The sequence below is a fragment of the Chiloscyllium punctatum genome, chromosome 40 (assembly GCF_047496795.1).
Source record: "Chiloscyllium punctatum isolate Juve2018m chromosome 40, sChiPun1.3, whole genome shotgun sequence".
Classification (NCBI taxonomy): Eukaryota; Metazoa; Chordata; class Chondrichthyes; order Orectolobiformes; family Hemiscylliidae; genus Chiloscyllium; species Chiloscyllium punctatum.
The window spans coordinates 35,635,194-35,658,556 of record NC_092778.1 but is presented as its reverse complement, the minus strand read 5'-3'; the positions used below and the strand labels follow the sequence as shown (position 1 = coordinate 35,658,556).

The 23,363-nt window shown below is 40.2% G+C and overlaps 2 protein-coding genes across 13 annotated transcripts in view; one reads left to right on the top strand and one right to left on the bottom strand.

Moving 5' to 3' along the window:
- The first annotated feature begins 1 nt into the window (after position 1).
- Positions 2-18,355, top strand: tsr3 (TSR3 ribosome maturation factor). Of its 9 annotated transcripts, none has more exons than XM_072559535.1 (10): positions 2-127; positions 2,357-2,619; positions 3,222-3,324; positions 3,889-4,059; positions 4,428-4,641; positions 5,048-5,241; positions 5,854-6,024; positions 6,313-6,373; positions 9,534-9,702; positions 9,838-11,133. In XM_072559535.1, exons 4-10 carry the CDS (start codon positions 3,936-3,938, stop codon positions 9,925-9,927), a joined length of 1,023 nt encoding a protein of 340 aa, XP_072415636.1. In that variant the 5' UTR covers positions 2-127; positions 2,357-2,619; positions 3,222-3,324; positions 3,889-3,935; the 3' UTR covers positions 9,928-11,133. The 9 variants fall into 9 exon arrangements, with proteins under 9 accessions (XP_072415636.1, XP_072415635.1, XP_072415644.1 ...); XM_072559540.1 differs by having other exon boundaries at positions 7-127; positions 2,522-2,619; XM_072559534.1 differs by lacking the exon at positions 3,222-3,324 and having other exon boundaries at positions 3-127.
- Positions 10,992-23,363, bottom strand: part of baiap3 (BAI1 associated protein 3) — an 81,211-nt gene continuing 68,839 nt past the window's right edge. For all 4 annotated transcript variants that reach the window (XM_072559530.1, XM_072559532.1, XM_072559533.1 and 1 more), the window contains 7 exons: positions 22,004-22,112; positions 20,561-20,632; positions 19,671-19,754; positions 19,007-19,127; positions 18,332-18,455; positions 12,115-12,320; positions 10,992-11,105 (listed from right to left, as the gene is read on the bottom strand). In XM_072559530.1, the coding sequence (XP_072415631.1) occupies positions 11,005-11,105; positions 12,115-12,320; positions 18,332-18,455; positions 19,007-19,127; positions 19,671-19,754; positions 20,561-20,632; positions 22,004-22,112 (817 nt within the window). In that variant the 3' untranslated portion in view covers positions 10,992-11,004. The remainder of the gene's footprint in view (positions 11,106-12,114; positions 12,321-18,331; positions 18,456-19,006; positions 19,128-19,670; positions 19,755-20,560; positions 20,633-22,003; positions 22,113-23,363) is intronic.

The following is a 23,363-nucleotide window of genomic DNA, read 5'->3' as shown; positions in this document are numbered from 1 at the left end:
TAACCCGGAACCGGAACTACCCCACCGTATCCGGGTAACCCGGAACCGCGCGTCCCCTCCTGGTACACGGAGTGAAGGTTCGGTTTCACAGTTTTCCAAAGGAGTGGATCCGATCGGAGCGAAGCCCGTGAGTTCGGGGCCTCATTCACTGGAGACGGTGCCAGCCCCTGCCTGAAGGGCCTACTCCTGGAGTTCACTCCTTGGTCTGGCTCCAGGCCTTGAGCCTATCCCTCTTCTCGCAGTTCGTTGAAGGGATTAATGAGAACCCTGCACAGATTTTGATGCGCTGGCTACGATTTTCCAAAGTGCTTTAGATGCTAGAACAGTGCCAGCAGTTTGGAAGCTGGCAATTTAGCAACTATTCAAGAAGAGAGGAAATCAGGAAAAAGAATGAGAGCTGTCTGGCACCATTCTACTGAAAATAGTGGGATATGTTTTAAAGGAAGTCTTAACAGTGTAGTTAGAAATTCACAGTATGACCAGACAAAGTCAATGTGGATTTACAAAAAGAAAATTGAATTTGACAAATGTATTTGGATGTTTAAAGGGGTGTTACTGTTAATTTGGGTTATAAGACCATTAGTTGTATAATGTACTTGGGTTCGAAGAAGGTGCCATGTGAAAAGTTGGTGTACATGATCGGCGCTAATGGGAATCAAGAGTAATAATGTATTATTTAACAGGAAGTGAACAGTAGAGATATCCAGGAGATTTTCCAAGTTGGCAGGATGTAACAAGTCTAAAGCCATGAGGCTCTCTAGTAGAGAATCCTTTAACTGAGTTGAAAATGTGTTGCTGGAAAAGCGCAGCAGGTCAGGCACCATCCGAGGAACAGGAGAATCGACGTTTTTCTTCAGGAATAGCTAGATTCCTGAAGAAGGGCTGATGCCCGAAACGTCGATTCTCCTGCTCCTTGGATGCTGCCTGACCTGCTGCACTTTTCCAGCAACACATTTTCAGCTCTGATCTCCAGCATCTATAGTCCTCACTTTCTCCTCAAATCTTTTAACTGAAGCAATTTCTCTTCATCTCAGTACTGTCAATCCCTTAGCACACTTTTTAAAGATTCCTCAGCTATTATATACCCTGCAGTTACAATTTACCCCAACTTACAAGAGGCAACAAAGACTTTTATACAGGCCAAGTAATCAGGCAACTGAGTGACAGATGAGTATAATGTGAGGAAGTGTGATGTCATTCGTTTTGATTGTATAGAAAATTATAATAGAGAAGAAAGGTGAATCCGTTTTTTGATGGTCAGTGAGATTTGGTGAAATAGATGGAAAATTGTGATGGTATCCAGTTGTGTAATGTGATATAAGCTCATGATGAATGGTGAGAGGTATTGATGCGGTCATCTGTCACTCGGCATCGGGTAGGAAATTAACCTTGAAAGGTTTCTGGGAAGGCAGATCTCTGTCTCTGCTTCCTGAGTGGAAGCTCTTGTTCAGCCCCTTTCCTCTCTCTGTGGCTCCACCCTTCTCACTGTCATTTGACAAAGGACAGCCCTGAGGCTTGGCTGGTAATGAGGAGAGAAGCATGCGGGTCCAAGAGTAGACTCGGACCCTAGGAAATGCAAATCTGAAAATATTCCTGTGGGGAATATTAAAGACAAATTTTAAATATAAATTCCAAACAGGAGGAGACAGATGTTAGGGTAGAGAATGGGGCATTGGGATTAGTTAGGATGAATTGGTTAGTTTTTGATGAGAATAGTGTGCTGCAATTTTTGAGGTGACAGTAAGGTAATGGAATGAATTTGGGTTTATGGTGATGTGCATAGATTTTAGGACCCTGGAGCAAACTGTGATGTCACAGAACCGCCCTGCCACTGGGCATAAATAGCAAGGTGTAGGCAGAAATAAAATGATAGCTAGAAGATAGCAGATGGGTGTGTGAGAGATCATAGGATCAGGTAATCATAGAATCCTTACAGTGTGGAAGCAGGCCATTTGGCCCAGCAGGTCCACACCGACCCTCCAAAGAACATCCCATCCCCCGACCCTATCCCTGTAACTTTGCATTTCCCATGGCTAATGCACCTAACCTGCACATGTTTGGACTGTGGGAGGAAACCGGAGTACCTGGCAGAAACCTCCACAGACTTGGGGAGAGCATGCGAATTCCACACAGACAGTCGCTCAAGGTTCTGAGTCGAACCTGGGTCCCTGGTGCTGTGAGGCAGCACTGAGCTGCCAAGTCGATTGAAGCATATGTTGAAAATAGTCTTAACAATATAACAGTAAGGTTAGAGCCTGGCATATCTCATGTTATCATGTATAGTTGTATTTAGTATGGATATGCAGTTAAATAGTTCTATAAAAATCTAACCTGACAATCTTGCCTTTTCGGTCAGCCTGTCTTGAATACAAACTCTCGCATAGAACCACACAACAAAAGTTGGTGGCAGCCACCAGATCCACTGCCTAGAAAATCGTGGCGATAGTGAAGATCAAAACACAGAACTGAAATTATTTGAAGAGAAGACCTTGAAAAATCACTTTTCCAAAATGTCTTTTAGACCAGCTAGCAGTCAGAAGGACCATAGAACTGAACAGCTGCTGTGAAGGAAAAATCTCTGACCAGAAAGCTCTTGCAGGGAAACAAGTGAAGACAACTGTAAGTTAATAAAAGCCTTTTACAGCTACAAATAAGGGGACAAACTTTGAAAGGAAAAGAAAATGCGGTGTCAGCACTAAAAGCACAGTAGCAGTGAAGGGGATCAAGCAGATGTGAAAAGAAGCCAATTACCTGACACCCAAAGCAAATTTGATACCTCAGAGGAAAAATCTGTAACTACTTAGCTGGGCAGCAGAGTTAAGGCTTCTGGTAGTTATTTACAGCTTCAGTTTATTTGTTTGATAGCAAAATTTATCAATATGCAAGTTAAGAGAATTCGTCAGAAAAAAGATGATAGTGTGACATTTGAAAACATTAAGAGTGAAAATCATTGTTTGGAATTGAACACCCCAACAGATAAGTTAGGGAAATCTTTATTATTTTAATTGTTTGCATGAGAAAATAAAATTTTATTCAGCAACTAAGCAGTTTTATTAATTTTAATTGCAAAAATATAGCATTTGGGACAAAGGAAATGTGCATAAATCTAATGTGGTGAATTCATCACAAAAATATTTCAGTTGTGGAAAATGTTGGCACAAATGACATTACCACAGCCACCTTTGATGCAATCAAAAATCAATTAATCTTATTGATTGAAGGCATTTTGAGAAAGTTTCTACCCAAACATCCTGCAGTCATCAAAGCAAAGGAATATCTTCATTCTAAAAGAAAGCCAAACTTTACGTTGAAAATAGCATTTAGGTAAGTGGAACCTTCCAAACACAGATATAGGGTTCAAAAGAGAGGGCGCGGCTGTTGGATTAGTTTAAATTGAGAATGGGTCCACTGGATTGGTTTTTCATGAGATCAGGGCTGTCAAAGAGTGAGGCACTAGCATTAGTTTGGGTGAGAGTGGCCCAGTGGCATTAATTTGGGATAAGAGTGGTATTTAGTAGGATTAGAGCTGAAAATGTGTTGCTGGAAAAGCGCAGCAGGTCAGGCAGCATCCAAGGAACAGGAGAATCAACGTTTCGGGCATAAGCCCTTGTTCAGGCTCATGCCCGAAACGTCGATTCTCCTGTTCCTTGGATGCTGCCTGACCTGCTGCTCTTTTCTAGCAACATATTTTCAGCTCTGATCTCCAGCATCTGCAGTCCTCACTTTCTCCTCCATTTAGTAGGATTAGTTTGGTTCTGCTCCAGTGAAGAACTAGCACATACAAGGCTTCCTCTTCTGGAAATGTTGGTAGTGTTATCAAAGTTGTTTGTATTTGAAATAACACAATGATGCTGATAATTCTTGTCTGGCTATAATTGTTTTTGTCAGGCACCATGGACTAAATCATTAACAGCTTCACATTAACCCTTGTTCAAATGAGGCGGAAGAAACAGACACAGAATAGTAAGCGAGCAGCTCCAAAATGGAAGGATGCTCGTCATCAGCAGAAAGGGTGCTCCTTGGAGTCATTCACTGAAGATGTTCATGAGGCTGTACAAGGTGGGTGATTGTTGCCCTAGAAGGAGTAAACTGCCTAAGTCTGTTACTGTAAGTGGGAGGCTATTTCATTCTCCCTCTCTCTTTGTCACACTCTCTCTCTCTCTCTCTCTCTCTCTCTCTCTCTCTCAGTCTGAACTCTAGGTTGCTTGCTTTCTTACTTCCTGGTCAAAAACTCACTAGGACAGTGGAACACTATCAGTACGTTAACAAGACTGGAAGTTAAAAACTCTGAACCTACTGTTAATATTTACCCAATGTGGGCAGTTTTCAGATTCCTGTAAATGACCTTCAGTTTGATACACCATCTTAACTGTTGATTGAGCTTACATTTGTTTGTTCTATAACCTGTGGGAATGGTTGATTTGCAGCTGTTGATAATGGAGTCTCTGAGGATGGGTCGTGTCCCACATTTCAGTTCCCGTGTCCACTGGCCATGTGGGAACTAGGGCACTGTGACACAAAGCGATGTACAGGCAGGAAGCTTGCTCGCAAAGGGTTTGTCCGCAACTTGCGTATCAGTGAAAGGTTCAGTGGATTAGTTCTCACTCCCATGGGAACCAGATACGTCTCCCCTATGGACAGGTAAGCAAAATGTTGAGTAAAATAAACGTTAAAAATAAGAATCTGGATTAAGAAATGAGGAAAGACTGTGTTAACTAGAAATATGTAATAATATGTTCAATTGAGAAATGTTTTCTCTGTTTATGAATAAATTCTAATTCGTTAATTTTTTTAATAACACAGCACAGGTTGTGCAGGTACAAATGTAGAATAAAATAATATAGAGTCTGCACAGTCCTAGCGAACACTCCCACAACAGGTACACCTTGTATTAGATAAAGAGTAAAATCCCTTTCTCCCTGACTAGAAGCTGCTTCTATTTGAGTCCTTCTGTTGAGGATTATTCCTAGTGACAAGAAGTTGATAAGTAAGGAATGAAAGCAATGTTCTTTTGATGTTTTTGAATGGGTACATGCTTTCTCTCCAGAGAGATTGTGGCACAAGGTGGTGTGGCTGTCATCGATTGCTCCTGGGCTAAACTAGATGACACTCCATTCACAAAAATGAAGGGAAGATATCCCAGACTATTACCTTACCTCATTGCTGCTAACCCAGTGAATTATGGACGACCCTGCAAGCTTTCCTGTGTTGAGGCATTTGCTGCCACTTTCTGTATTGTTGGTAAGTTTGTGGTAATTGAGAACAGGATGTGTTATGCAGTCATGACTTCTTTATTTTGAAAAGTTCCCTCCTATTGTCACTGAATTATACTGACTTTTCATTTCATGGAATCCAGTAATACCCTTACACCCTCCTGCCTTTTGTATTTTATAAGTAAGTGCAGATGGGAAGAGTAAACTGTTAGACTGTGGAAAAAAAATAACAGCTTAATCTAATCTAATCTCATTTTCTGCTTTTTTTTTTGAGTGTTATTATTGAGGGTGGGTGGGGCCAGAACAGAGTAACGACCCTAAGGTGGACAAAGTTTAAAAATTCACAACACCAGGATATAGTTTAACAGGTTTATTTGGAAGCACTAGCTTTCAGAAATTTGCTTCTTCATCAGGTGGCCACATCCACCTGATGAAGGAGCAGCGCTGTGAAAGCTAGCGCTTCCAAATAAACTTATTGGGCTATATCCTGGTGTTGTGAGATTTTTAACTTGGTCCACCCCAGTCAAACACCAGCTCCTTCGTCAGCCCTAAGGTGAGGCAGCAACCTTCGGCATGGATTTGAAGAAATCTGGAGTGGTAGAGGTTCATCCATGTTAACCCCAGTGTCTTTTTCTAATAGGGTTTCCAGAGCTGGCTGAGGTTCTACTAAAGAAATTCAAATGGGGGAAAACGTTTTTGAATCTAAACCAAGCATTGCTGGAGAAGTATCGTGCGTGCAGGAGCGAAGCAGAGGTGCTACAGGCTGAACAGGAGTGGCTGGCTTCAGATGGAGAACCAGAGGAGCAGGAGGGTAAAATCTCATCTTGCACGTAATTTATCCTTAAGGTATTTGCTCCTTGTCAGGTGCCCTTTCTCAAGAGGCCCTTCCTTTTTCAACTTGGACTGAACATTGACAGTGTATTCAAGCTTGATTATGTTCTAGATGATGTCGCTTGGCTTATGGTTAAGATCAGAAAGCCTGCATGTAACATGGAACTTGATGAGAGCAGTTAATTTAGGGAGAATGGTCTAAATGTAAAGTGAGTAAAGTGTTGAAGTTCTTAGTTGTCTTCTAATTGCAGAAGAATTAATTTTTCAGATCCATTTGATGTTGATTCGGGGAAAGAATTCTGTAATCCCAATAGACCCAACCTTGGAAGGTAAAATCTCATAGTTCATTTTTATTTTGTTATGTTTTTGCCAATAAATATTGAGAAAACCAAAGCCGCCTTATTCAGCTCCTGCTAATAACTGTCCAGCCTCAGTCCCACTAACCTGCTTGGCAGCTTTATTGTGTATTTGATGTTTACAGTGACGTGAATATCCTGTTGAATTTGAAAGTCTTGCAGAATCATACAAAAGTAAAATACTACAGATGCTGGAAATCTGAAATCAAAACAACAAATAGTGCAAATATTCAGCAAGTCAGGGAGCATATATGAAGAGAAACAGTTAATGTTTCAGATTAATGGCCTTCCATCAGACTTATGTTCTCAAAAAGAGTCATTGATCTGAGATGTTAATTCTGTTCCTTCCATGAATGCTAACTTAGTATTTCCAGCATTTTCTGCTTTTATTTTACAGTGGGGCAGGAGGCCTTTCGGCTAGTTTTTTTGGCTCTCTACAAGATCAACTCAGCTAGTCCCGCTTCTTTACCTTTTTTCTATAATCTTGCAATTTTTTTCTTTTCAAATATATATCTAATCTTTTTAAAGTCACAGTTGAATCTGCCATCAACACACTCTGAGGCAGTGTGTTCTAGATCCTAATCATTTGCAGCGTTGAAAAAAAAGCTTTTCCTCATGTCTTCCTTTGGTTCCTTTGCCATTTACCTTCTATTGGTGTCCTCTGGTTCTCACCATTCAACCAATAAGAATCATTTTTCTGGGTTCACTTTCTTTAGCACTCTCATGATTTTGACCAACCTCCTGTCAATCCTGTCTTCACTGAGGAGACCAAATCCAATTCCAGCTTCTCCAATGTATGCACATAGCTGAATCCTCTCATCCTTGGAACAATTTCTATTTCTTTTTCTTCATCCTCTCTAAAGCATTCACATCCTTCCTAAAGTCAGATGTCTGGAATTGTAGGCAGTACTCCAATTGAGGCTGAAGTAATGTTTTACAAAGATTCATTGTAGCTTTCTTGCTTTTGTCTTCTATTCTCATAATTATAAAGCCTAAGATTAGCTATAACTTTTTAAACTGCTTTCTTAACCTGCTTGCCCACCTTCAGCAATTTATGTACACATATTTCCAGGTCACCAACCACAAAAAGCAGCTTTTGTGTAGATAATGGTCACCAACTACTTCAGCATCTTGATAGAAAAACAACAGAGGTGGTCAAGAGCATGTTCAAAGTCATGGGTTTTGATGGGTTTCGGAGGTGAGGGGTTTAGGCAGTGAATTTGAGCACAGACAGCTGATGGTACAGAATTGTTTGGGGACTGAAAACAATTCTTCCAGACTTGCCAAGGAAGTTGGAGGAAGTTATGGTTCATCCAAGACTTGATATATGACAAGCAATGTGACGAAACTGAGATAGTGAAGGAGCTGAGAGAAGTAGAGTTAGGTGTTGCCGCTTTACGTGTGAATATATGTGGGAAGAGAGATAGTTGGTGAAGATGGTTTGGTAAAAATTTGGTCAGTAAAACAAATGTGGGGAGCCCTACCAAGCTGAACAGTGGGAACTGTTATTCCAGAAAGTTGGCAAGATCAAATACGTCAAAGTTTTTGGAGAGGGCACAGTCACAGAATATTATTTATGAGTTTACTGAAGCCTGTTTCTGCTGCATGTGGGATGGATACTTGTTTGGGAAAAGCTCAAATGTGGTTGTGGACAGATGGATGTAGATTTGACAGTTCATCTAATTTAACATTCTTGACCACATTTGCTATTCCCATGGCCTTACCCTGCTTACTCAGTACAATCTACAGCCTAATACACCGATCAGACTTCCAGGCAAAACTGCTGCACTTCCTCCCCTCACTGGCTCCACAATCAGATATATTTTTCCACGGGTTTATCTCTTACCTCTGGAGAACTCTCTCTTTACCTTTTGATTTTGCCTCGTCCTCAAATCTGACCATTTCAATCATAAATTTTCTCAACTCTATTTCATCTGCTATAGCTTGGGCTGTTTTCTCCAGTAGAATGCTTTATACCATAATGGGTTTAGAAACACAAGCGTTTCACGTCCTGGGAAAAATTTAGTAAACAAAATCGTTCTTGTGCTGCAGTGCTACTAATCTCCTATTGGTGGTGCTATGATGGCATGGACAGCAGGTTTCCAGTGGCTTTGTAACACTTTACAAAATGAGAGTTTAAAATTTGGAAATTGAGTTTTCTTCGAAGACAACTTATTCAGCGTGAAATTAAATTGATGGAACTATTCAATCGCGTTTTTCAATGCAAAACTGGTGAAGCCTATTTGTTAGAAAAGTGAGGTTCGTGAGTTAGTTCTCTTAACTAGATGGATTGGTGGAGATGGTTCATCACGTCATGCTCTCAAGGTCTGTGGTGCAAGGGTTGCTGAGTTCATCTATCTATAGTGTTAATCACCTGACTAGATACAGGTACAACCATTGTTCTGGTGCAGCAGAAGTTATCAGTGAGTTTCAGTTTACTTGATAAAGCTATTTAAAGCTTGCATCTTGCCTTCTAGTTGGCAACATGAATTAAACTTTTCCTTTTATACTCATGCACCTCAAGCAATCCTATGTCAATGATTTTGTTTAATGTGTAGGTGATCACAAATACTTTCAAATTTGTGTAGAAATTGGATTCTGTTTTCTGCAGCAAGTGTAGTACAATGTCAGGCAAATTTTGTATATTCTAATCCTCAAACTCCAGGCCTTTAACCTTACAGTTTAAAAATTTTAATGGATAAGAATAGACCAGGATATGTTGGGAACAAGTGCAAAGTTGTCTCACTTCAATTCGTCCTTCAATTTTTAATAACATCAGACCAGTGTCAATTAGGAATTTGTCGATTGTTTTCTTTCCTGTAAAATCTTAGCAGCACATTTTCACCACTTAATTCCTCAAAAACTGCATTTATCTCAAAGAGAAACATTAAATTGACCTGGAGGATGAAGAATTCAAATATTGTACACTGCCCGATTAACTATAGGCTTCAGTACAGAGAAGGAGTTTTCTGTCCCATCAAACACACTGAAGATATGTACAGCACAGGTTAAATAAAACAACAACAGGTAATATTAATCTTACGATAGTCCCTGACCTATTGCATTTTCCATGATTTTATATTTTCATTGCAGAATTTGAGGCTTTCACAATTCTCTTTATAATTTATTTCAGAGTTGTGGAGACTGAAGGAGATATTAGTGATAGTGATGATGATTCTGAGGGGGAAGATGAAGATAGTGAATCTGATGAGGAGAATACAGCAGATGTTCCTGGTCTAAAAGGAGACTACACAGCATGCAGAGAGGAGGAACCAACAGTAAAAACCATCAGCAATGCAAAGGTTTGAAGCTGAATGCAAAGGGGAAGCAATCATCTTCCCTGCTCATGGGCCTTCTTTCTTAAAGAAAAAATAAAATAGGATCTGTATAGAATGCAATGCTTAATGGATATTTAAACTTGGATATTTACCTTTCAGACACAGGATAATCCAAAGGGAATAACATTCACTGGAATACTTCTGAAGTGTAATCATTGTTATAATGTGGCACATGAGAGGATCCCATAATCCAAGATAATGACCAGGTTATATTCTTTTTAATGATTATTCCATTCATGTTTTCTAATATCTCACCCAGTCTAATCCCAGTCATCCAAATTCAATATTTACATATTCTGATATCTTATATTTGGAGGAAATGAAAGTGGTTCCAACAAAGATGTTGTGGAACATCCTCCAAAGTGTTAGTCATGCTAAAATATATAAAGAAAGTCTGATCTTTTAAATAGCACATCTTCAAAAATACCTTGCAGCACCTCATGTACAATGTACTATTGAAAGTATAGTTGCTTATGTGGCCATTTTAGCACACATGAAGACTCCTTGAGCAGTGCACTGAATGACCAGTTAGTTAAAAGATAAATGTTGGCCCAGGCAGTGGGAAAAGTTACTATTCTAAAGATATGGTCATGAGACTAGACTGAACAGCTGAGACCTTGGTTTTAAGTCTCATTGGGAAAACAAAACAAGAGAACATCTCACTTGGTGTTATTCTTTTAAATGTTTTCAAAGTTACAATTACAAAAAATTGACAGACAAAATTATCACAACTATACAATATTTCTTTGTAATACTTAGAAGAGCAAAGACAGGGGTCATAAAACTTAATTTAAAAAAAACACAAAAAATAGGATTATGAAAAATTTGTGGGACAAGAGTGACTACTGCAGCACAAGATCCATATCACAATGATGGTTAGGTGAGTTGATACAGGATCTATGTCACCACAGTGAAACGTCCGGCACAGGGTGTGAATCACACAACAGTGAGCAGCTTCAGCACTGGATCAGTATCACCACGACAACGAAGCTACAGCATTGAACCAATATCATCACAAATTTAAGGAGCTCCACATTAGTTCCAGAATTGCACAAGTTTGAGGAACTATAACACAACTTCAGTATTTCCACAATGGTGACAGTGAGAAGCCACAGCGCCAGATCAATAATGTTCCAATGCTGAGGAGCTCCTGCATAGCTTTACTATCATCACAACAAAGTACCACTCCAACACTTGACATTCTGAAATTCTGAATGTTTATGTATAGTCGCATATTGCAGTCACTTATTCCAAGTTGGCTTGAATTTAATCCGGAGACACCTCCAGCTCCTTCATCATCTTAACAAAGTCCTGTGCTTCTCTATCAGCGGCCCGGCCCTCCAGCATCTTCATGATTGGTTTCATCACTGCAAAAATAAACACCTGTAATTGACAGCACTGTGTATCCTCAGATTTTGTGTATTGCAAGAGGTGGTAACTGCGTTGTAAGGGCAGGAATATTACAAATGTGACTCCAAGATACTTCTGATCTTGGTAAGTATGGGGAACAAAAACCAGTCAGAATTCTTACTCGTGGATGTTGTCCAGTAAATCCTGTTAGAGGGTACGGGCATTACTAAGGGCGGAATCTGATTCAGCTTTAACCCCCCCCTCCATTGTCAAATCATCCGATGATAGTGCCCACAGCGGTATAATAAAAGCCATTGGAGAATGGTGATTATCTTTGAGGGGTGGGGTTGAGTAAGTGATGATAAGCTGCAACCCACAGGGGAAGAAGTTAAATTTTTAAATAAAGAGCTGAAATTGGCATTTGGGCCAGATTCAGATCATTTCTATGTTTTGGTGACTAAACCCCCTTAATTATCTATTAGCAAATCTTACATAGAACTGCACACAGCCTATGAAGTTATGTGTAGTCTTCAGGTGAAGCAGGTTAGCAGTCAGTGTTATTCGGACCAGTGCATACATACATCCAATCCTCATTTTAAAATCAGGCTGGGAATTCTCCTGAGAGTTGCTTTTCCTGTATCACTGGTATAATTTTAATATAAACAGGGTTGTTGGCAAAGTTATAATGGACTCCCTACCTCTGAGCTAAGAGGCCCATGTTCAAGATCCACCTGCTCCAGAAGTATGCAGTAGCATCTTTGAATGGGTTAATTAGCAAATATAATGACGCCATGGGACAAACTGCTAAAAATGAACCCTCTTCAATGCTTATCCCTGTATCAACATTTCCAATGAAACGCTATCAGCATCTTGGGTTGTAATATATGTTTTAAACTACATCATCACCACTGGTCAGTGTCAAATTTAAAGATGGGCTTTTTTTTAAGAAAGAATAATGAACTTGAATTTCATGCAGATGGAAATTTTAAACATTTTACAATGGATGGGTAGTGAAGTTTTTCTTACCGCTGGGTTCAGGATGCGTCAGTTTCAGAAATACTGGGGAAACATTTTTTATTCCTCCAGCAATAGCAGGTTTATTGAACCCAGGAACTTCCTGCAGCTGCAACACAGCCTCTCCTGCAAAGTCATTGGTGGAGAGCCAGTCGTGGTCCATGACTGTGAAGTGAACGCAGGCAGTGTTGTTACTGCACTGCTCTTGTGTTACAGTGCTGAAAGAGATAAAGCAAATTGCAATGCAACATATATATGTTAACAAAGGCGAATGCGATACATAGTGTGAGCAATCAGTAAACTACTGAAGACCAGGAGGGTTGTAAGAGATCACTTAACTGACAGAGCCTGGAACAGGTGTGAGATCAACCGACTGGGACTACAAACTTTGTCCCTGTCTAGTGGTTAATCTATTATCCATACTATTGTAGTCAGATGTATCTGTAACAGGTCAAGTAGAGTTATCCCTCTAATTGGGTCTCTGCCCACCTGCTGCAGGTTCTGCATGGCTGATCTGTCCCATAGAACTGATTGTTTAGTTGAGGAAGGATGAGGTAAGACCATAACACAATAAGAAACAGATGCAGGAGTAGGCCATTCAGCCCCTTGAGCCTGCTCTGACATTCCCAAGATCCACGTTGCCACATTTTCCCCATAACCTTTGTTTTCCCTGTTGTTCAAGAATCTATCTCAGTCTTAAATACGTACAAAATATTACAAAGGGAATTGAGAAACAGCTGTGTGCTCTGTTTTACAGAGACAAGGCTCACTCTGCTACACCTGACTGTGTCCGATAACCTGAGGGTTTTTCAGTTCACTGCATGGATCACTCGTCCTCAGGCAAGGCGACAGGAGGTGGGATCTGCCTCCTAATCAATACCTCCTGGTGTTCAGACTTGGTGATCCTGGTGGGTTACTGCTCCTTAGACCTAGAATATCTGAAAGTCAGGCAACCCTGACCTTTCTAGGAAATCCAGATATGACCTTAGTAAGGCCAGGAGGTCATAGCAAACTTAAGTTTAAGACCCTGATCAACCACATGGATACTCATCATTTGTGGTAAGGCTTGCATAATATAACAGGCTACAAAAAAAAGTCAAACAGAATTGCTGGCAACAGTATCCTGATGAGCTCAATGCATTCTATGATCACTTTGAACAGAATGTCAGCAACATTATATGACCTGACCCATCAGCCTTGGATGCATGACAACCGCCACGGACTGGCCTTCTTGAGAGTGAACCAATGGAAAGTGAATGACCTGCGTGGAGTCTCCAGCCATGCATTCAGATCCTGCTTGGGAGTATTTGCAGACATCTTTAACCTCTCCTTACTATGATTTGAAGTCCCCACCTGCTTCAAGAAGACCATCATCATCCCAGTGCCAAAGAAAAATCATTCAGAGTGCCTCCATGACTACTGCCCAATCGCTCTGACCTACATAATTATGAAGTGCTTCAAGAGGTTATTAGTGGCTCACATCAACTCTAGTCTACCAAGTTTTCCAGATCCTTTGCATTTTGACTCCCAGCATAGCAGGTCCACAGCAGATGTCATCTCCTTGCCCCTTCACTCATCCCTGGAGATCTGGATAGCAAGGATGCCTACGTAAGGTTCCTACTTATTGATGAAAAGTGTGGTGCTGAAAAAGCACAGCAGGTCAGGCGGCATCCAAGGAGCAGGAAAGTTGGCATTTTGGGCATAAGCCCTTCATCAGGAATGAAACAGTTTGTCCCATGGCGTCATTATATTTTCTCCTACGTATTGATTGCAGCTCTGCCTTCAACACCATAATTCCAAACAAACTCACCTCTAAACTCCAAGACCGTGGTCTTGGCTTCCCCCTCTGTAACTGGATCCTCGACTTCCTGACCCGCAGACCACAATCAGTAAGGATAGCTCACAACACCTCCTCCACAATAATCTTCAAAACCAGTGCCCCGCAAGGCTGCATACTAAGCCTCCTACGATACTCCTTATACACTCACGACTACGTGGCCAAATTCTGCCCCACCTCCATTTACAAGTTTGCTGACACCACCACCATTGTAGGTCAGCTCTCAAACAATAAGACCGAACGTAGGAAAGAGATTGAGTGATTAGCAACATGGCGTGAAGACAACAATCTCTTCACCAACATTAGCAAAATGAAGGAGCTGGTCATTGACTTCAGAAAGCAGAGTAAAGGTACCCCTGTCAGCATCAATGGCGCTAAGGTGGAGATGGTCAAGAGCGTCAAGATCCTGGGAGTAATGATCACCAACAATCTATCCTGGTTCACCCACATCGATGTGATGGTCAAGAAAGCATAACAATGTCTACTTCTTCAAGAAGCTAAGGAAATTCAGCATGTCCACAAGGACTCTTACCAATTTTTATTGATGCACCACTGGTTTAGCAACTGCTCTTTCCAAGATCCCAAGAAACTACAGAGATTCGTGAGCACAGCCTAGTCCATCATACAAACCCACCTTCCCTCCACTGACTCCAGCTGTACTTTCCGCTGCCTAGGGAAAGCAACCAACACAAAGACCCCTCCCATCCTGGTTATCTTCTGTCGGGCAGAAGATAAAAAAGTTTGAATACACATACGAGCAGTTCCAAGAACAGCTTCTTCCCTGCTGTTATCAGACTTTAGAATGGACCTTTCAGATGTTAATGTTGATCTCTTTCTCACCAGCTGTGGCACAGTATTCTGCACTCTGTTCTGCTGCCCTGATGCACTTTGCATGTCACAACCATGCAAAGCAACACTTTTCACTGTATTTTGGTTCATGTGACAACAATAACTCAAACCAATCACAAGGATTATGTCCCCAGAACTTTTTGTGGCAAGGAGTTCCAAAGACTCTCAACTCCTCATCACAGTCTTAGTTCTGAGACTATGCCCTTTTCCTCGACTCTCCCATTAGGGGAAACATCCTCTCAGCATTTATCCTGTCAAGCCTATTAAGAATCCCATATGTTTCAGTGAAATCACCTCTTAATCTTCTAAACTCCAGTGAGTTCCAACATGTTTAGCCTTTGTTTATAAGACGATCCCTCCCTACCTGGGATCATTCTCGTCAACCTTATCTGAAACGCATCCAATGTAATGATATCTTTCTTCAAATAAGGAAAATAAACTGCTCACAGTACTCAGATGTGGTCTCACCAGCACCATGTCCAGTTGCATTCTGACTTCCTTACTCTAGAAATAAGGGCCAATATTCCATTAGCCTTCCTGATTATCTGTGTGCTAGTTTTCTGTTTTTGTGCACAATTAGGCATGGATAAGGTAAATAGACATGGTCTTTTCCCTGGGTTGGGGGAGTCCAGAACTGGAGGGCATAGGTTTAGGGTGAGGGGGGAAATGTTTAAAAGGGACCTAAGGGGCAACTTCATGCAGAGGGTGGTGTGTCTATGAATGAGTTGCCAGAGGAATTAGTGGAGGCTGGTACAATTATAACATTTAAAAAGCATCTGGATGGATACATGAATAGGAAGGGTTTAGAGAGATATGGACTAAGTGCTGGCAAATGGGACTAGATTAATTTAGCACATCTGGTCGGCAAGGACCAGTTGGATCAAAGGGTCTGTTTCCATGCTATACATCTCTATGACTCTAAGTTCCTTTGTGTTTCAGCTTTGTGCAACTTTTATCCACTTAAATAATACTATTCTTTTGTTCTCCCTTCCAAAATGAACAACTTCACATTTTCCTACATTATATTCCATTTGTCAACTCTTTGCCCACTTAGTTAAACAATCAATATCTATTTATATCTCATTCGCAATTTTCCACCTATTTTTGTGTTGTCTGCAAATTTAGCTGCAATACATTCACTTCCTTCAAGTCATTAATATATATTGTAAACAGTTGCAATCCCAGCACTAAACTCTATGAAACCCCACTGGTTACTAATTTGAAAAAGAACTCTTTTTCCTCACTTGCTGTTTCCTGCCTCTTAGCCAATTCTCTATCCACACTAATATACTACCTTAACCTCCCCAGACTCTTATTTTATGACAACTTTTTGATGGTATCTTGTCAAACCCCTTCTGGAAGTCCAAATATAGCACATCTATTGGTTCTCCTCTGTCCACACTGGTTGAGGCTTCCTCGAAAAATAATAATAAATTCATCAGAGAGTTTTCCTTTCATGAAGCCATACCATTTCTGCGCGATTAGATTCTGATTTTCAAAATGTTCTGTAATGAATTCCTTAGTAATTGATACCCAAATTTTTCCAACAATAGATGTCATACTAATCTGTTGTATTACCCTGTTGTTCTTATGTGAGGAATGATTCGTCTGGATAGTACGCAAAACAATACTTTTCACTGTATCTTGGTACATGTGAATAACAAATCAAATCAAAATTGTAATAAAGTTACCTGCTTTTTGATTCCCTCCCTTTTTGAATAGGAGTGTCACATTGGCAGCTTTCTAATCCTCCATTACCTCTCCATAATCCAAGGGCTTTTGGAAAATTACAACCAATGCATCCACTATCTCTATCGTTGCTTCTTTCAGTGCCCCCAGGCACATGCCACAAGGGCCAAGAGACTGATCAGCCTTTAGCCCCATTGGATTATATAATATTACTTCTTTAGTGATAGCGATGGAACTTAATGCTTCCCCCATATTCCTTAATATTTGAAGTATCTTCCACCATGAAGACTGATGCAAAATATCTCCTTTTCCCCATAACTCCGCAGATCCTTTTCCTAAGGGGCCTATGTTCATTTTGACTTTTCCTGGCTATCTGCAGGAGGAGTCTTTGCTCACATTTAACACGATGCCATGAAATTTCATGGGATCCATAGTAAATGTTGAGGATTCGCTTCTGAATGTATTCGAATTTGCCACCAACTTTGAGAGTTTGTCCTGTTGGTGAAACTTGACATACTAAGGGACACTGATGGAGTTGTCTGGAACATTAACTGTTAACTATGATTTATAGAGTCATAAAGATCTACAGCATAATAAAAGGCCCTTTGGCCCATCACATCTGGTGCAGTCAAAACACCCATCTAATTATTCGAATCCCATTTTCCAGCTCTTGCCTTATATTCTTCTGTGCCTTGGCATTGCAAATGCACATCTAAATCCTTCTTAAATGTTGAAAGTTTCCATCTCTATTATTCTTACAGGACAGTGAGTTCCAGATTCCCATCACCCTCTGGGTGAAAAAATATTTCCTCATATCCTCTCTGAACCTGCTCTTACCCTCATTCTATGCCCCCTGGTCATTGATCCCTCCATCAAGGGGAGAAGTTTCTTGCTGTCTACCCTATTATTGCCCTTCATAACTTTATACATCTCAGTCATGTCTCTTCTCAGTCTCCTGTTCTGGAAGGAAAACCAAATCCTTTTTTGTAACTAAAACTCTCCAACCCAGGCAACATCCTGGTAAATCTCCACTGCACCCTCTCCAGTGCAATCACATCCTCCTAATGTGTGCACAATAATGTAGTTGTGGCCTGACCAATGATCTAAACACTTCCAGCATAACCTCCCTGCTCTTAAATACAATATCATTACTAATAAAGTCAAGTATATCCTAGACTTCCTTAACCACTTTGTCCACCTGTACTGATACCTTAAGAGACTGGTGTACATGATTTGGTGAGTATGATTGTGTCAGGCTACTTCTTTACTAGACTGTAGCCAGCTCTCCCAATTTTGGCACAAGCCACCAGATGTCAATGACGAGAACTTGGTTGGACTGATTCAGCACAGAACTCCTTTGCGATTTCCAGTGCCTAGAGTGATGCCAGGTGGTCCATCTGCTTTTGTTTTAAACTTGTCCATAGCAGTTTGATGCAACCACAGCTTCCTGGGCCATTTTGGAGGACATTTAAGAATTGACCACATTGCTTTGGATCTGCAGCCACATATAGGCCAGACTAGGTAAGGACATCAGATTTCACTCCCTAAAAGACCTTAGTGAACCAGATGGATTTTTATGATGGTCCAGTAGTTTCATGGTCAATGTTGCTGACACTAGCTTCCTATTTCAGAATTTATTAATTTTAAATTCCATTGTGATGGGATTGAACTTCTTTAAATGCATTAATTTGGACTTCAGAATTACTAGTGCAATCACATTACCACCATATCAGCATCTGCCAAATTGTGAAATGTCCCCAAGATAGTTTAGTAATAAAAAATGAAGAAGATATATAAAGAATATCAGGAGGGAATTAAATCAGGGAATTAAGGTAATGAAACAAAAGTACTGACAAGATGAACAGTTCATCGAAGATCGGATGTAGCGTTTTATTCTTGACTTGTGTTTGCTGACTCTTTGACCCTGGGAAGAAGTGGAGCGGAGCAAGTTTGATGATGACAAAAGGATCACTGAGACCTGTTAACACAGAATTTTAAAAATTGGTGAGCTCCTTACATAATTCACTTCATCCTAACCAAGAACAGACTGCAGATAACTGAGGGAATTGTAGAATTTAATGCTGTAGCTTGCCATATGTGTGGACAGTTCTTTAGTATATATTTGAGATGTGCAGTTTACAATCATATTCTATGGTTTTAACTTGATCATACAACTCAATATGAGCAATCCTAAAATAAACAGGAGCCTTGTGTGAATATTTAAGTTGGGGTCCAATGCACTATGACAGAATCTGTGGTTCCTAGACCCCAGCAAAGCACTCCAAAGCAGGTAAATTGTGCATAGCAAGGTCCCACAAATAGTACTGAGTGACTACATAAGTCTAATTCTTTTATACTCTCTTTTCCTTTCTTTGATTAAACCTTTAAACACATTCATATTGTATAATGTTTAAAGTGCAACACATTAATCTATGTATTTCTGTACTGATGCTGACTTTATTTTAAACCTGATTTGGATATAGCATGCGATAGATGAAGTGCAGGAGCTGATAAATATTGCAGTCTCACCATTTGCATCCAAGGCAATCAGGTTTGTAGCATGTAAGACCTCTATGCACAGTTTGGATTCAGCAGCGTCATAGTGACATTTGATGCACAGCATCCCATACAGGCCTGGGTCAGTGGATTTCTGAGATTGAAAGCATAGTTACCTTGAATAAAGTGAATTTATTATTTCCTTCATCTTTTTCCCAAGTTCAGGAATTCATGCTGTATATCTGTGACTTTGGCTTATTAAATCTGTATCTCCAAATTCTACAGTCCATCTTGCTGTGGCACACAGTGAACAGAAAACAAAAATCAACTTCACCTCACAGCTAAACATGCTCAGAGAGGCTCAGGATGATTGTTGTAATAAATACGAAAATTATACAATGTGCAGAGCATGGAACACAACTGGCGGTGGGACTAAAGGTATCATGCTTGAATAATTGGAGGGAACTTTACTTAATATCTAACCTGTGCTATACCAGCCCAAATGGTATTTGATAGGACAGTGTGGAGGCAACTTTATATCTAACCCGTGGTGTACCTGCACTGGTAGTGTTTGCTGAAATTATTTTCCTGAAATGAGGCTGTCCATTTCCCGGAACGAATAATGATCAACGTAACACTGACCAGAAACAAACAAGTAAACATTATTATTTGGAATTGGTTACAGTGGACACAGTACCTGTTGACGGATTTTGGCCTGGTAAGAGTATTCAACCAGCTCTTGCGTTGAGCATTTATTTAGACGCAGCTCTTCCTTCAGAGCCTGTGAAATCAATCATCAAAAAGATAGGGTTTACACTGTCTGCTACACAGAATTCCAAAGTACCACAATGCTTTGATAAGAAGATCCATAAATATTCAAGATTGTACACTAATGTATAGCACCTTGTCTTTGTGTACATTGTGAAGTACTTCAGAGGACTGGTGCAGATGCCAAGTGGGGGCAGAAGTTTAATGACAACCTCAAAACTTTGACTAAGAAACCAGTGGGATTTGGAAAATAAATTCTAATGGGTGAGACACCAAGAAAATTCTGCAACCTGTTGCGTAGGAAGAGGAGAAAGAATCAAAGGGAGAAGGAGCAAAGGAGAGTGGGAAAATATTACAGAGGGCCATTAGGAAGAACAGAATGATGCTTTCTTAAACCTGGTAACATAACAGAAATTTCAGCACAGAAGAGAGCATTTGGCCCAGTGTACCAACACTGGTTCTTCCTTCACATCAGGGCTCTGTACTCTGGTCCTGTTTCTCAGTATTTTCTCCTAATACCTTAATATTTTTCCTCTGGGGAGTGATTCTCTGATTACCTCTGCGACTGGCTCAGCTTTCAGCATATGGTGGGAATGGCTCCCCTATTCCAGTCATCCTTCCTGTTAAACACTTACACTTCCAGCACAAATCCTGAGGTTCCTCCTGCTAATGACTCACTGAAAATAATCTTTTGCTGTTCACCTTGGTAAAATTGAACATTTCATTTGATGTCCCCATAATTTTTCAGATTTTGGTTAAATACTTTCTAGGAGATCCCAGAGATCGGTTAGTGCTGAGTGTGAAATCAGTTCTTTTTACCTTATATTTATCATTCTGTAGGCTGTCAAGTGGCAATCCCTGTCCTTCTGCATGGAAAAACACCACAAGAGCCTAAAAAGAGACAAATTCAACATTCTAGAAATGCAAAGCACCCAAACATCACATCAACCAGTTTACACAGCAGTTGGGGACTACTACTGAGGTTGTGATCAAATTATTTAGAAGAACCTAATGCCTTTGACTCCTTGGAAATTTTAATCAACTCATTCAGTAAATGTAAGATGTTAAGAACAAGCTTCAATAGTGCAAATTTTAAATGCTTTGCTGGAGGGTCTGGGTTCTTGATTGTTTCCTGAGCCACTCTCTTTAACTTAGTTGGTGACACTCCTGCCCCAATTAAGCCTATAGTCTAGGCTGATACTAGACTATTGTAAGTCTGAGCAAGTGTTGTGCTTTCAAGATGCCATAGATGTTAAAGCAAGTTCAAATTGGTGTTAAGGCCCAAAAGGACTATTATAAGGAAAGCTAGAGTTCTCACAGTGTACTGATCAACATTCTACCCTTTTCAAAATATTACAGATTGTGGTTACTCAACATATGCCCTGTTGAACAACAGGAAAGATCTTTGAGATGTTTAGGGTAAATGACAACATATCGCGGCTCTGCAGGCACTCCTTATATAGAAAAGGAGAGACTGGGAATAGGAGAATGGAAACCTTGATGTAGGATTGTATCAATATAAATTCTCTTATTTCTCAACGTGCAAAGTTTTGCTTTACGTTTTGTGGTTTCTGAAGATTTGGTACAATAGGACATAAGCCACAAAATCAAATGGAAAGCATCAGCAGAATAATGGGTAACTAGCTAAATGATGACTTAACTAGCACAACCAACTTCCTTTGGGTTACACCAACAGTCAGTGATGGAAGTTTTGTGTGAGAAGGTTTTTAGATAAAGCAGCAAGTGAGGATGAAGATATGGGATTAAATGCTGCATGAGGAGATTGCGAGGCCTCTCCCAGGGAGACATGACATAGGAGTCTGGAAGAGCCTGCACAAGAAGGAAGAGATTACTGATGGGGAGATCACCAATTATATTTAAATTGTTCCTTCTCCACAGTTCAATGTTAAGTCTCCACAAATGGAGACAGGGATAGGATGTGCTAGAGATAGTGAATGCTGGAAAATCTCAGCAGGTCTGGCAACATCTATGGAAAGAGAAACTGAGTTAATGTTTCACTTTTGAAGAAGTCATACCAGACTCAAAACATTAACTCTGTTTCTCTCTCCACAGATCCTGCCAGACCTGATGAATTTCTCCAACATTCTCTGTGTTTGTTACAGATCGCCTGCATTTACAGTATTTTGCTTTTATTGTAGGATGTGATAGAATGAATTAAATCAGGCAATGCATTGGAATTATGAGCACAAAGTGTAATGATGTGGTGACTGGTAACCATGCCCCTTGCCCCTTTGTTCTAACCTCCAGAGTGAAGTGAAATCGCTCGTAGAATTCAGTAGACATTCCAGTATTTATAGCCAATGCCTCAGTGATCAAATCCAACAAGAGTGTCCACAACGCACTCAGTATCCTTGAGGAAAAATAGAAGAATTATTGCAAGGGAAGTCAGGGGAGAATGTGGACACTGAGCTGCAAGAGTAAAGTGACACATAATGTAATTTTAATTCTGAAATTATCAAAAAGAATTCTCTTCCCTTGAAGATGCCTGCAATGCTAACACTTCATGCAACAGTGACAAACCAGGTTCAGCATGAGTTTTAAGCTTCTCCACAGACTCAATCAGAAACTTTAAGCAAAGGAGCAGCTTAAAGACAAGGTCAATCTATGCTGTTCCAATAAATATTCCTGAGACATGTGCATTATGGATGCAAAGGAAAGCTAACTATTTACTGTGCCGTTCAACACTCCCAGGGAGATACAACTTGAGTTAGACATGGTGTAAGTTTCCCTCTAAGCTGACCCATCAAATATTCGCTGGGAAGGTACATTGCATATTTATACAGTATCTTGATATTTACATATTTACATCCTGCAATACTTCACAGAAATGTTGAAAGGAAAAATATGACTGAATGTATAAGATGATACTAAGGTAGATGGCTAAAGAATACAATGGAGTTCTAATTAAAGATCACAACCTCATGTTTTTCCCTCTACAGATGCTGCTAGGGAATGCTGAGAATTTACAGAATTTTCTGTTATATTAGGACTAAGCAAAGTTCTGAATAACCTTAAAGAGGATAGAATTGCAGAGGCTGTTTGGGAATGCACTGGAATGGTCAAGTTTAGGGTTAACAAAGGGTGAAAATTTAGCAGCAGATAAGCTGAGACCAGGATATGGTCCATTGATGATGCAGAGCTAGAAAGTGGCAGTGTAGTGAGGACACATTAACACAGTGTAGTGAGCCCACAAGAGAGCAGGCTATTCTGGACCTAGTGCTTTGCAATGAACCAGACTCTATAAAAGATCTTAAAGTAAGGGAACCTTTAGGAAGTATCGACCATAATATGGTAGAGTTCAGTCTGGAGTTTGAAAGGGAGAAGGCAAAATCTGATGTAATGGTGTTACAGTTGAATAAAGGTAATTATGAAGGCATGAGAGAGGAACTGACTAAAATAGACTGGAAGCAGAGGCTAACCGGGAAGACACTAGAGCAAAATTGGCAGGAGTTTGTAGGTATAATTGAGGACACTGTACAGAGGTTCATTCCCAAGAAAAGAAAGATTAACCGGGGAGGAATTAGACAACCTTGGCTGACAAAGGAAGTCAGGAAATGTATTAAAGAAAAAGAGAGATCCTATAAAGTGGCTAAGAACAGTG